The following is a 15,010-nucleotide window of genomic DNA, read 5'->3' on the forward strand; positions in this document are numbered from 1 at the left end:
AAGAGGTGTTTGACACCACTATGGTATTGAGCACAACCCCTACAACTATCACACCAAGATCCATGCCTTTGGGCTCCATCTATATCATGGAAACAAAGCCCAAACTTTCAACAAAATGAAAAATGCAAATCCAACAAGGTATGCTCCTAAGATGACAATACATAGGTGAATCTTATGTGCTCATTGACAAAGTGACATGGGGGTTTGAACCCCATGTTTGTGTCATGCACATCAACAACTCCAACACCACAATTCCTCTCAAGCACTAGCATCAAGCCCACACACAAGAAATCTTTATATAACAAGAGAGTATACACCCCCCCCCACATATGGGCATGTGATGGTGCACACTCTCACAAGCACCACTAGTATCTTCCTAGTATTCATGTCACCATCATTATGCAAACTACCACAACAAACCCCACCCTCACATGCTAACACAATAGCTATCTAGTGCTACTCCTCGCCTCAAGACAAGTGATGAGGGGGAGGCACCCACACCCCACTATATCAAGGCAAGATAATAAAATCTACAAGATCCCTTATACCACCTAAAACTCCCAAAGATGGGCTCCACAAGATTAGCTAGTGCATCTTCTCCTTAAGGCACACACACACAATTACCACACCTCACAAGTACCATACCCACCAAGTGTTTACCAAGCTAGCAATACCACCTCTACTTACTTGTAGGTGCACAACACACACACAGAGGCCCCTGTTCCCAACTACACTAGCAAGGAATAAAAAGTTAAGACCCTCTTGCTGCCCAACACAAGGGAGGGAAAGTACAAAAACAAACAAAGAAAATAAATAGGCAGCAAGAAAAAATAGCAAAACCAATGCCAGGGTCCCTGGGATTCGAACTATGCACCTACTGGATTACCAGTCACCAACAAGCCACTGCACTAGCTGCGCTACTGGTGACAGGAACGCGACAGGAAACAGATACTTCCCTTGATGGCCACTGAATATCAACAGAAACAAAAATTATGCCGAGAGGGGGAGTCGAACCCTGGACCTCTCATCAGGCACGCAGGAGGTTGACCATTGGGCTACGAATAGGATGCTGATAGAGGGAAAATCCCATAACAGGTAAAGCTACTGACGCCGGCTCATGTCTACAGCGAGCACACAGCGACAGAGAGCTGTCGCTACGCGCTTGCCGGCGATGCTAAGCGGCGCTGCCGGCGACGAGGGGGGGGGGTCCCTCTGGTCACGCGCTACCGTCGAGGGAAGGAGGAAGCCCCTGTTACCACCCCTACCTCTAACAGCAACAACTAACACTCGTACTCTGCACGTACACCCAACAACAGCCCCCTGACGAACGCCGGCAGAGAAGACGACGACCTCGCCGCGGATCGGGACCGGACTGAGGAGGAGGAAGCACTGGGCGGCGGGCCTCACCTTGGGGAGAAGAGGGGGCGTCGTACGGGGCGGAGGACGCCGGAGGCGAAGAAGAGGACCGCGCAGTTCGCCCGGTTCGCCCCGAAGACGGGGACGAGCTCGACGGGGGGGGGGCGCTCCTCGGGGTCCTAGCGCCGGGAATGGGACGCGGGGAGCCGCCCCGAGCCCCCGGACATGGCGCCCAGTGCCGGAGACGGCGGATCGGCGGTTTGACGGAGGAGGCGCTGCACCCTCTCTCTCTGCTTTCTCTCAGAACTTACCAGGGAAGAACGAGGGCACGAGGGGAACTGGCGGCGCTGGGGAGGAAAGGAGAGGGAACCCTAGGGCGGAGGAGGAGGTCTCGGGCTCCTTTTAACGCCTCGGGAGGCGAGCTCGAGCCGCTGGATCGAGAAGAGGGCGATCGGGAGGTTGAGTGCGCGTCGTACAGGAGGTGACGTCGGGAGGAAGAAGGAGCGCTCGCCGGTGGGCTCTATCGCCAGGGAAGTCCAACTGGGCCAGCACGGGAGAAGGCTTGATGGGCCAGGGAAAGAATTAGATACACAGGAAGTTTAACCAAATAAATCAACAGGGAAAAGAATGCTTCCAGGGAAGAAAATATTACCCAAGAAAAATACTGGGTTAAAAATTAAAAGGAAAAACCTGCTAGACACAAGAAATAATAGCCCAATAGGGAAAAATAGGAATGCAATATTTGGAGATGTTCGAAATAAATGCAAAACAGTAATTAACCTACTGTTTTGGTATTTATTTGCACCACCAAAATCATAGAATCAAATCAGAAAAATTGCACCCCTTCATAAGCAATTTTTATCTACCCACTAGACATTTTAGAAACATCTTTGAGAAAAAGGAATTTTGACAAGAATAAAAATAGGAGGGGGAAAAGGAGTTTGAAAGCAAGAGCTTAAAAGACTAGCACTCACTCTTGCATCACACACACCATTATCACATGCTCACAAGGTAGTACAAAACCACCACTTAATCCTAGCAAGATCACATGCACTCACAACACCACAACACTACTCCTATTAAACTCAAATGCAACATGATCATGGCATGCAATCATAAGTATGGCAAGGAATGATATGTAATTCATGCATGCAAGGGAAATAAGCACTAGGGAACACACATGGATTCACGCACGAAAGATATCCTCAAGATCTCTGACAAGGTGGCCCCACATGGAAGGTTACAAGAAAGGAAAGTCTACACTTGGGGCATTACATGACCGTGGGGGGGGAGTACTACGGTCGACACACTCCATATGGCCAAGTCCTTGGACCTTCTGCAGAGTTCTTCAGGAGACTGGCATAGTTGCCCAGTATTCAATGCCGGGCGAGCCTCAGCAAAATGGAGTAGCTGAAAGGCGTAACCGTACCCTTATGGATATGGTGCGCAGCATGATGAGTTACTCCAACCTGCCATTGGGATTATGGATGGAGGCGCTTAAAACTGCCATTCACATTCTCAACACAGTATCAAGCAAGTCGGTGCCTAAAACACCGCATGAGCTGTGGACAGGAAGAGTACCATCCCTGCAACACTTCAGCGTGTGGGGATGCCCAGCTGAGGCCAAAATGTTTAATCCAAACATTGGAAAGTTAGAACCCAAAACAGTGAGTTGCCATTTCATTGGCTATCCTGATAGATCAAAAGATTTTCATTTCTACTGTCCAGAAAGATACACAAAGTTTGTAGAAACGAGACATGCGGTCTTCTTAGAGGATGAAATGATGAGGGGGGCATGGTAGCTCAGAAAATTGATCTTGAGGAGAAGAGGTTGCATGCACCTAATCCGATGATTCAAGAGCCATTTTTCGCACTACCTGTTGTAACTCCAACCATGACAACTATGGGAGAAGATTCGAAACCTGTCCTTCAGGATCCGACTAAACGTGTTGTTGAGCATGAAAGGGAAATACAACAACCAATTTTAGAGGATGTGCCAAAGAATGAGGCACTTAGAAGATCTAACAGAACAAGAAGATCAGCTATTTCTGCTAATTAAAAAGTTTATAACACAAAATTGATTCATATGGAAGGTGATCCCACTTCATATGAAGAAGCGATGAGAATTCCTCACTCATCGAAGTTGCTGGAGGCAATGGAAGACAAGATGAAATCGATGAGTTCCAACCATGTTTGGGACTTAGAAATTATTCCTAAAGGAGCCAAAATAGTAGGCTATAAGTGGGTCTACAAAACAAAGTATGACTCTAATGGGAATATAGAAAAGTATAAAGCACGACTCGTCGCAAAAGGATTTACACAAAGAGAAGGGATAGACTACAATGAGACTTTTTTCCCAGTCTCATGTAAGGATTCCTTCAGAATCATAATGGCATTAGTTGCACATTTTGATTTAGAGTTGCATCAAATGGATGTAAAGACGGCATTTCTAAACGGAGATTTAGAAGAAAATGTCTACATGGAACAACCCAAGGGTTTTATCATGGAAGGCAAGGAAGATATGGGATGACGCCTACAGAAATCCATTTATGGACTAAGGCAAGCCTCTAGACAGTGGTATCTAAAGTTCAGCGATACTACTAAAAGATTTGGATTTCAAGAAAATGTTGAGGATAACTGCGTTTATGCAAAGTTTAAAATGGGAAATACATTTTCCTAATCTTGTATGTGGATGATATCTTGCTTGCAAGCAATGGTGTTAGTTTACTACAAGAAACAATGAAGTTTTTATCCTCAAACTTTGATATGAAAGACATTGGTGATGCTTCATATGTTTTGGGCACTGAAATTCACTGAGATAAGAAAAATGGAGTCTTAGGACTGTCACAGAAAGCATATTTAGAGAAGGTTCTCAGAAATTACAATATGCATAAGAGTAAAGCCACCCCTGCCCCCTATAGTCAAGGGCGATAGTTTTGGGAATTTCCAATGTCCCAAGAACCAGTACGAGCTCGATCAGATGAAAACAATGCCATATACTTCGGTTGTTGGAAGTTTACAACATGCACAAGTGTGCACACGTCCTGACTTAGCTTTTATCACCGGGGTACTCTGTAGATATCAAGCGAATCCAGGCCAAGAGCACTGGAAAATGGCAAAGAAAGCATTGTGTTATGCGCAAGGCACAAAGGACCATGCTAACATACAAAAGATCTGATTCCCTAGAGATAAAAGGGTATTCAGACGCAGATTTCGCGGGAGATAGAGATGATAGAAAATCCACGTCAGGGTTCGTGTTCACTCTCGCTGGAGGGGCTATTTCATGGAAAAGCTCCAAACAAACCATGGTTGCATCGTCCACGATGCAAGCAGAGTTCAGAGCATGTTTTGAAGCCACTGGGCAGGTGATATGGTTAAAGAAATTTATACCCGACTTGAAAGTGGTAGACTATATTCACAAGCCACTAAAGATATACTGTGACAACCAACCCGCATTATTTTATGCTCACAACAACAAGTCGAATAATGCTTCCAAGACAATAGATATAAAGTACTATGTTGTGAAAGATAAAATCCAGGATCACACTATAAGTCTCGAGCATATAAGTATAAAGAATATGCTTGCGGATCCGCTAACGAAAGGCTTACCACCCAGTGTGTTCAAGGAACACTTAGCCGACATGGGTTTAATTGAAAGGATATGATTCCTGGATCATAAGAGGCCCAAAAGTAACAGAATTTGTTTCAAAATAAAACGTGTGTTGTGGCTGTATGATTCTATCGGCAATTAAGCTGTGACGATGAGACATGCTCTACATGCCTATATGTGATGGAACAAATAAGCTAGAAAGTATAAAGTTAAAAGTAAAAGTTGAGATCAAGGGGGAGAATGTTAAGTTGATCTCCACCGATAGGCTCAACGGCCTATTGGGCCCTTGGTCATCACGTCCTGATCGGTGACGTCCAACCCTCATATGGTTGGTGGCCCCCTGTGACCTGCGTATATAAAGAGGGGTTGGGGCCGGGGCACGAAACACGAGGTTCACCGCCGCCACACTCCCCACCCACAAACCTACCGATCTAGGGTTACGCAGTGCTCACGGGAAGCTCCGCCGCCGCCACCACATCTCTCTCTTTCACCACCACCGTCACCACCTCACAATGGACGCCGGCGGGAGCACCTCAAGTGCGGGGCAAAGTAAACCCATCTCAACCACTATCGGAATCACTAGTACACCGGATCCTGCGATCCCTCCTTTCGAGAAAAAATGATGAGATCACTTAAGCCCCCTTCCATTCTTATGCAAGATAATATAATAAACTTTATTGGTTGGGATCCAATCAAACGAAGCTTGATTAGAGCATTGACCGTTCCACACAAGGCCATTTCTCTGAAAAATTATGTATATGATAATCTTCAGTTAACTGACCAGATAATATGTTACACCGTCCTGCTGACACAGTGTCTATTTTTGATGTGTATTTTCGCATGACAGTGCAGGACGGAGTGAAAGATCGAGATATCTTCTGCCAGTAGTCCCACTTTTTACGTGTTCAAGAGTTGCTGAGCACTAGAACTGACAAGGGGGTGATGGAACTAAAGAACATTTGTTTCTTTTATAAATCTTGAAGCGCCTCCCAGAGAAATGCCATACTTGGGAATTATTGTGACTAATCTAGTGCCCATGCTGTCAGAGAATGAAGGCATTAATCTTTTTGATAAGTTTAAATGATTGCAGAATAAACAATTATGTTCTCTTTCCTAGTCTTCCGTTGGAAGAATATCATATGAAATGATCATAGGCATCCATCATATCAAGTAATAATGCCACCATATCAAGTAATAATGCCACAGAAAATCCATGCTGCATCTCACATCGTGGCTCCTGGAATCTCAGAGTATGCTTCCTGCCAAATTTGCTGAACTGTTTGACAACCATGACCAGGTTCAGTGTTCCTCACTGCAATTTGTTAGATTACTGTACAACGCGTAAGTCTACCCGACTGATTGCAACGAGTAGTGCAGTCTATTGTTACTACTTGCATTCCCATATATGGCAATGTCATGTTCTTGCCTTAAGCCTCAGGCAACGCTGTGCTTCGGCGTGTCTCCCTCTCCACCGGAAAGTCAATGGCACCAGTACTGAACCGATGGACAGTTCAGAAACATTCAGGCTGACACTTGATAAACAATCTCATTCTCATCCGCTCTCTCTAGAATGTATGCTGTATGCATTATTGAATCTCCTCGTTGGGTAATACATCACTGTTCTGTCTCTGGCATCCAAGTCGTCGACAAACCAGGGCACGTCTTCGCCATATGGGCGGCGAGCGATGCATCGATGCTTTTTTCCTTCCATTTCAACACCTAAAGCCTAATTTCTTGCAAGCCTTTGGCAGTGGCTGTGAATGATGGCAGATCAGAAGCCTGAATGGTGTACTCATGTCAGTGCTTGACAATTGACATGAAAGAAAGCTCAGGTTAACTCTTTCCTGAAAGCGAATAAAGCAATATCTACCTAGGATACTTATCTTTAACTTTAGGTCTTTTTTGCTGACTGACACATCCAAAGGTCACAGCAATGTCATCTGAAGCCACTATCATTTAGCACAAAATTCCCTCTCTTACTGTTGGGATGATCTTACTCTTACTTACCTGGTTACTCTTACTCCTACATCTGAAGCCACTTCCGGACTTGATTTGCAGGTTAGAATACAGATATGCATAATTTCGAACAATGATGCGGTCTTTTGCATAAAGAAACACAAGGGAACCTTCTAATCTGGATCCCTGAAAACTAACAAAACTTGAGATTTATCCAGCGTCAGCTAACGTAGCCTCACTGGATTATTCTGACGAGACTAGCGTGAAGCTGAAATCAAGATGGAACAGGACGGCTGGTGACTGGTCAGACACAAGGCGCGGTGTCTATTGTCATCAAATGTCATGTAATCCAATCTTGTCTGGTTCTTCACTTTTGTAGGGTGCAGGCTTAGCTTTTAGTCCTCTACGTACCTCACCTATGGTTCTTTACATTTTGCTGCGTCACTCAAACTGTAAACACTTTAACTTACAATGCAATAATTCATACACAAATGTATAAGTTTGGACTTCAGTCAAGAGTTGGTATGTGAACTCCACAAAATTTTCTTCGTAGTTCGTTAAATATTAGGATCATCAAAAAGGTTGTGAGCAGTCATGATGTCAACAGACAGCAGGAACAAGAACAAGAAACAAGAAACTAGCCCACTGGGCCCGAACAGAAGAAAACTCTCTCAACAACAGAAAGAAGAAATCAAGAATTGCTGAAGTATGGAAAATCCTATTATACGCTCTTTGCGTCGAAATGTCGACCAAACGCATAGGGGAGAGAGCTATCGCTTCAGATTGGGCTGGCCCATTAGAGCGTCCCGGTTTTGGGAACCTTCTAGAGGTTTCCAGCTGTTTTTTCCGGTTTTGAGAACTTTCTAGACGGTTCCCTGAACCAGTTTTTCCTTTTTTTCGTTTTCTTTTTTCTTTTTTCTTTTTTTTTCTGTTTCTGTTTCAAAAATGTTCTGGATTTTCAAAAAATGTTTCGGAATTTGAAAAAATGTTCTCGAATTTCAAAAAATGTTTTGGAATTTGAAAAAATGTTCCAGAATTTGATTTGTTTTCCTGCAATTTGAAACAATGTTCCGGAATTTTTATAAAAATGTTCAGAATCTGACAGAATGTTCCTAAATTTTAAAAAATGTTCCAAAATTTGAATCAAAAAAATATAAAAATAATTATTGGATTTTTTGAAACAATAAAGTAAGTTGGGGCGAGCCCCTGTGCGTTGCAGCTCGTCCCTGCCGAAGATGGGCTGGCCCAGTCCGGACGCCACCCCTCTGCGGCAAGCAACTCCTTGCCACAATTAGCGGCAAATAGGAGGTCCCCTGAAGTATCGCGTGGATATGCTTTAAAAATTTCTGGCCCAGTGTCGTTTGAACCAGGCCCATCTGGACTCTGTTGCTGACAATGTGGGGACCTCCTATACGGCGCTGCAGGCGCGCGTTTGCTCTCCTGGCGCCTGCAGCGCCCCGCCTTGGGCTGGCCCAGCAAACATATCTGGCGTCCCTGCAGGCCCTTCAAATGTTTATTAATTTTCGAAAAACAAATACATCGATTTTGCAAAAAAAGTTCTTCAAATGGAAAAAATGTTAACCGATTTAAAAACTAATACTAATCAAAATTAAAAAATATTTACCACCATTTGATAAAGGTTCATTAATTTGTATAAAAGTTTCAGTGATTTTGAAAAATGTTCATTCAATTTGAAAAAACGTTCATCGAATTTGAAAAGAGTTTATCGAAATTTATAAATACTTCATCAAAATTTTAAAATAGTTCGCCTAATTTGAAAAGAGTTCATCAATTTCGAAAAAAGTTCATCCAATTTTTTTAAAAGTTCATTGAATTTGGACAGAGGTCATCGATTTCAAAAAGTTCATAGAATTTTAAAAAAGTTCATTGAATTTGAGAAGAGTTCATCGATTCCAAGAAAAGTTCATAGAATATTTTAAAGAAGTTCATCGAAAATTGAGAAAAGTTCATTGATTTTGAAAACAAATCATCAAATTTTGAAACAGTTCATTGAACTTGAAAAAGTTTCATTAAATTAAAAAAAATCACGAATTTTAAAACAATTTCCACAAATTTAAGAAAAAAATAGAATAAACCCCGCTGAAACAGAATAAAAATTTCGAAAACGCCGGTTTGGGATGCTTCTAGAACCTTCCCAAAACCAAGCTGATAAAACTGGGTGTAGAAAGTGATAAAAAGCAAAAAAGGAATATATTATTCACATCGACCGCGATGGCCTAGTGGGCGCTCAGTTTCTTCCTCGCAAGAGGTTGCGTGTTCGAATCCCAGCGTCGCACTTCTTTACCTACCAGTACAAATGCCCGTGTGTTGCACCGGACAAGAAAAAATATAGGTAGTAAACAACATAATAATCTCAACCAATACATAGGATCATAATCAAGCACATAATATTGTTAAAGAGTACATAATATTCAGTATTTGTGAGACTGTTGGATGCACTCTTGCAAGCGGAGTAAATTCTCCTGTGTAGTAGGAGTATCTTGTTAATTTTTGTGAAGTATAACATTTACTGCCTGAACCTACAACTGAGAAGGAATTGCAACAGTGGGATCCAATATTGCAAGGCTTTGTTTCAAGGGATTCCTGTAATTCGCCCACAGATCAGTACTATTAACTAAATGCTGTGAGAAGGAATCCTACAAACAGAGTTCATTGGATGTGCATAAGATTTTATTTCAATGTATGTATATAGGAAAACTGAAGCTTCCTATGATCCATAAAGTTAGACAAAAGCTTTCACATTGGTCAATAAAGATGTACCTATGTTAAAAAAATATATGTACCTGATCTCGGTTTCGGATGGGCTACCGTTTGGGCGACGAGTCTGCGCAGGGTATGTTATTGGGGTTGTAGGATCATTTTCCCCAGGAAATGAATCATATTCTTTATTACCACTGCAAATTAGGGGCTGCCCATCATCATTTGATGGGAACTGATAGAAGACTTTGGAAACAACAAGCTTCTCCTGCTTTTCATCTTGATCTACCCCAAGGTGATACTGATGCATTCTCCAATTAGTTTTTTCTGCCTTGCCACCTCCTTTCCGAGAACCTTTGTAAAGAACCAGTATTTTCTTCCACCCTTTTATGACATCGTTATTATCTAAGATAGATCTGGATTTTCCAGTCTTGTGCCATGTGAGATTCTCATCACAAACAGTGTGGTCACTGTGGCTAATCTTGTGACGTTTACGCTTGCCAACATCATAGGCATTTGATATTTTGTGGAAGAAATGACTGGCGATTCCGTATAATTTGACACTTGCAGACATATATGAATTAGCTAACGATGACTTACTCTGCATAGTATGATCTAACTATTTAATTCAGAAGGCCCTCATAGCAAGTCTAAGTAAGAATCATGTACCAGGGAGATTTTCCGGATGTGTATGGCAGATTCCTTCGGCCTTCTCTATGGTTGGAATAAAACCATCTATTAGTACATGGGATGCTGCCCTGCTAACCTTTCCTTCTAAATGTTCAAGCAGTTCGAGGTCAGTTGGATCAAACTTAACACCAACAGGGAGTCCTGGCCACTGTGATAAAACCTGCAATACAAAGCACGGATCCTTCATCAACAGAGGGTCGCGTATTCTTGTTGTGATGGTGTGTGCAGAGTTATCACCCGAATTGATATATATTTGGAACAAATGATGAAAACAAGAATGAGATGCAACCGGGAACAGGGGGAGAACCATTAGCAAAAGGGCCCGTGCGTTGCAACGGAAACTATATGTTATATGGTTTAACTAAGACTACCAATTATCTATGACATGAACTCTTGTTCCTTCACCTGTCGTCCTTTGAAAAAATGTAGAAGCAAACTGTAGATTTGGAGAATAAAAAATGAAGAGAATCAGCCGATTTGATTAGATGAGCGTGTTCCTCCGTGTATCCATCAAAGTCTGATTTGCTTTTCTTTCCTGAACATGTTTGCTGTGAAAAGAAGTGTGTTGTATGAACTATCTGGTTTGATTATCTCAAGAAAAGATGGTCTGAACCAACTATTACATCTGGAAAGAAAGGAAAATACGACCGCAATGCCGATCCGACTTTTCAAATCCAACTAAGGCATAGGTTATTGGTTTCATAGTTTTTTTTCGATGAACAGGGAGCACTTCCTCCGGTTCCATTGCAAGATGAATCCCAACAAAGTATTATACATCAGCTCACTTAGAGGACCAGTTCAACGAAAAGCGAAAAGGTAAGGAAGCACGATAGCGAGCTAAGTATAAACTGGCACACAGGGCGAGAGGGAGAGGACTCAGACCGAGCCAATCCTGAACTGAAAAAGAAACAACTATTTCATTACACGCAGCAGTAATATTTTTCGATCTCCCCGAAGTTTCAGAAGGGGGGCGGGGATTGCGAGTTACCTCTGGCCGCCGTTGAACCCCTTGCCGACGCCGTCAGCCGACGAATCCGACATTCCCCTCGCTGGATCTGGTCCACCACGAGGCTCAAATCACCCTGCCGCCGTGCTCCTTCTTCGTCTTGCCACCAGCAAGCCCCGCCACATGGAGCCATGGCCGCGCCCGCGAGCTCCAGCTCGATGAACCTCAAGCTGTCGCCGGATTCGGTCGGGAAACGAAGGGAACCGTCCATCCCTGACCTACGGTTGTCCCTTCCTCGCCGGAATGCAGCCCCACGATGCCAGCGCGCCGCCCTCACCTCGTCGGTGTTGGAGATGGAGCGTGTGGATAAGATGAAACAAAGGATCGCGATTGAAATTCTTACAAATGTAGGGGGCTTTTTGAAACAATGAAGCGTTTTCTCAGATCCACTTAAGAAGGGACTACAGGTTGATTTACCAGAAACATGACGGTTTTATTGTAAAAACACCACGACGGACGGCAGAAGCGCTCCGCGCTTTATTATTAGGGAGAGATTAATAAAGCACATATTGTTTCTGTGGTGCGTCACTAAAATTGCCTCTAAAATTTCTAATATTATAAATTATAAAAAACTTTTGTAGGGAATCCTCGCATGGGCCGGCCAAAACATATAGACCAGCTATACTACGCTCTACTCGCTGGAAAATAAACAGTACACCCATTTGGGCCAGCCCATGGGCGGGGGCCAGTTTTTTTAGTTTTTAAATATTATTTATCTGTTCCTTTTTATTTTTTGTAATTCAAGTAAATGGAAAAAACTTTCGCAATTCAAAAAATTATAATTACATAAATGTTTGATAAAACAAAAAATGTTTGCAAATTCAAAAATTGTTTGGGATTTTTGTAAAAATGTTTGCATATTCAAAAAATCTTAATTTTGAAGAAAACATTCGTGAATCAAAAAAAAGTCCATCATTTTGAGAAATTTATTTAATGCAATTACAAAATTATTTTATAATTAAAATAATGAATTATTCGCCAATTCACAAGAAAATACTTCAAAACAGTTCGTAATCTAAAATATTGATTGGAATTTAAAAAAATGTTTATAAATAGTCAAAAATGTTTTCGGTTTTAAAAATGTTCCCAAATTTGTAAAAATGTTCACGAATGATTGAATGAATGCAGTTAAACAGTAATGCTTCGGAGTCTTTCTCATTATATACCTAAATGAATTTTGAAGAATTAATTGTCGTGGTGGATCGGAATATTATAGTATATTTTAAAAAATATTTCTTGAAATTCAGAATAATTCTTTGAGTTACCAAGTTTTTTGACAACCATGAGATTTTTTAAAAAATATGAACATTGTTTCAACTTGTGAATTGTGAATAAAATTAAAAGAAGAAATATTTTCTTGCATTTGTGAATAAATTTTCGAAATCATGCGATGATGAACATAATATGGTCATCGTCATTGAAGATGGTGGTTTTTTTCTTCCGTTGCAACACACGGACCCCTTTGCTAGTCTATACTATTAAAGGAGAATCTGCCGTCGTGATGGTTCAACCAGGCCTCTCACCCCGTCGATCCCTTCCCAGCTATCGATTTCTTCCCATGTACGATCACTCCTCCCACCCACGGCTTCCTCCCATCCTCACCCTGAAAAAAGCAAAAAGAAAAAAAGACCCACGACCTGGAGCGCACGTCCCACACGCACGTCGGCATCCTCATCTCCCGTACCCGTCGTTCCCGATCCCATCTCTCTCCCCGCTCCATCGAATTTTTTTCTGGCTCTCGCTGATGCACCACGACCACCTGATCCCGGCAGTGGACGCGGCGCTGCAGCTGGTCTCCCATGGCGCGCTCGCCAGCATCGTCGTTACGCCGACCTACGCCGCGCGCCTCCGCCCCGCGGTCGAGTCGTCTAGCCTGCCGGTGCGACTCGTGGAGGTCCCGCTCGACCTCGCCGGGACCGACGACGTCGGCCAGATCCCGCTGGACGAGGAGGCCGCCTACCTCCTCGCCGCATCGCGCCTCCGAGACCCGCTGGAGTGGCACCTCCGCGCCCACGCGCCGCCCGCGACGTGCATCGTGTCCGACATCTGCCACCTGTGGACGGCGGGCCTCGCCGCCGGCCTCGGCGTCCCGCGGCTTAGTTTCCTCGGCATGTCTGCCTACTGCCTCATGTGCCCGCGGACGGAGCACCATGCGGCGGCCATGCACAACGCCTACGCCGCCATGGACCCCTACTGGCACTTCATGCCCGAGGAGCCGGTCGAGGTGAAGATGCCCACCGCCGCCCCCCGGGTTCCTCCGGCTGCCTTCCTACGAGAAGCTGGCGTACGCCGTCGAGGGGGCGTGCGCCGACGTCGACGGTGTCGTCCTCAACACCTTCCTTGAGCTGGAGCCGGGGACGGTGGTTGACTGCGTGGAGGTCAGGGACGTCGCGGTGTGGGCCGTTGGTCCGGTGTCACTCTTCCACCGTCACAAGCATGCGGCGGCGCTTGCGGCGAGAGGGAATGCGCCCGCCCTTGACGCCGACGAGTGCATGCAATGGCTCGACGGCAAGGCGCCGTCCTGTGTCGTCTACGTGAGCTTCGGGAGCAGCATCGTGCACGCGGACCCGAAGCAGGTGTGGAGATCGGGCTCGGCCTCGAGGCGTCGGGGCACCCGTTCATCTGGGTGGTATCATCATCACCGGAGAAGGCCGACCCGGAAACTGACCAGGAGGTCGACAGGTTCCTCGAGAAGCTGGAGGCCCGGGTCGCCGGCCGCGGGCTGCTGATCAGGGGCTGGTCGCCGCAGCTGCTGGTCCTCTCCCATGCATCGGTGGGCGGTGTCGTGACGCACTGCGGGTGGAACTCGGTGATGGAGGCGGTCGCGGCGGGGCTTCCGATGGTGACATGGCCGCACCTTGCGCACCAGTTCCTGAACCAGACCTTGGCCGTACACTCGATGGGCACCGGTGTGGGCGTCGGGGTCGAGTGGTCGGAGGAGGAGGGGGTGGAGGTGGCGGTGGTGGAGCGAGGGGTGGTGGAGGAGGCGGTGAGGAGCATCATGGGCGGGGGAGACGAGGCGATGGAGAGGCGGAGGAGGGCGGCGACGCTCGCGGCGACGGCGAGAGAGGCCGTCCGGGAGGGCAGGTCGGTGTTCATCAACCTGCGTCGTTTGGTGAAGCATTACCAAGCATTGATGCCGGAGGATGCATCAACATCGTCACCTTAGATATGATGAAGAGTTTATAAGTTTTGCCACCCCTGTTTAAGTTTTTGCACTTGGATTGAATAAAGAGCTTAAGTTTGATCTATAATAAACAAACCTATAAGATTTTATTTGAGTAGCTTTCTAGATGAATGGATTAATACATACATGAGTCAAAAGCAAACTGATATCGAACAGGCAGCAAGTTACTTAAAACCGTAGAGTTTTCTTTATATAAAATTCTACATGTCAAATCATGACACCAATAACATACGTGATTGAATACTATCTAACTGAATCTTGTATGAAAACCGGAATATGATTTACAATGAGGCGAGGAATGAATGTTGATTTCTTGCCCTATGGGCTCAATTCTATATACTACTCGAGAAAAAAAGGCTCAATTCTATATACTACTCGAGAAAAAAAAGCAAACCAAGACAATTAAAGGAAGCATGTATAATTTTACGGAAGTGGTGGAGGAGGAGGTGGAACGATAATCTTATATCTTTACTATATTATTTCTTTC

General features: G+C 44.5%; 1 protein-coding gene and 1 pseudogene across 1 annotated transcript; one reads left to right on the forward strand and one right to left on the reverse strand.

The window, feature by feature from the left end:
- Positions 1 to 9,462: 9,462 nt before the first annotated feature.
- Positions 9,463 to 11,371, reverse strand: LOC123396368 (NAC domain-containing protein 73-like). Its single transcript, XM_045091322.1, has 5 exons — positions 11,319 to 11,371; positions 11,213 to 11,222; positions 10,310 to 10,490; positions 9,727 to 10,204; positions 9,463 to 9,526 (listed from the first exon to the last, which is right to left on the reverse strand). The coding sequence occupies exons 1-5, from the start codon at positions 11,369 to 11,371 to the stop codon at positions 9,463 to 9,465; spliced, it is 786 nt and encodes a 261-aa protein (XP_044947257.1).
- A 1,709-nt stretch (positions 11,372 to 13,080) lies between these two features.
- LOC123395494 lies at positions 13,081 to 14,505 on the forward strand (annotated as a pseudogene).
- Positions 14,506 to 15,010: the final 505 nt, after the last annotated feature.

The sequence above is a fragment of the Hordeum vulgare genome, chromosome 5H (assembly GCF_904849725.1).
Source record: "Hordeum vulgare subsp. vulgare chromosome 5H, MorexV3_pseudomolecules_assembly, whole genome shotgun sequence".
Lineage (NCBI taxonomy): Eukaryota > Viridiplantae > Streptophyta > Magnoliopsida > Poales > Poaceae > Hordeum > Hordeum vulgare.

Coding starts and splice junctions, on each gene's coding strand:
- LOC123396368 (XM_045091322.1), bottom strand. CDS start 11,371: ATGTCGGATTCGTCGGCTGACGGCGTCGGCAAGGGGTTCAACGGCGGC. Junction 10,205..10,309: donor ACATCCGGAAAATCTCCCTG/GTACATGATTCT, acceptor ATATGTCTGCAA/GTGTCAAATTATACGGAATC. Junction 9,527..9,726: donor CCATCCGAAACCGAGATCAG/GTACATATATTT, acceptor GGCGAATTACAG/GAATCCCTTGAAACAAAGCC.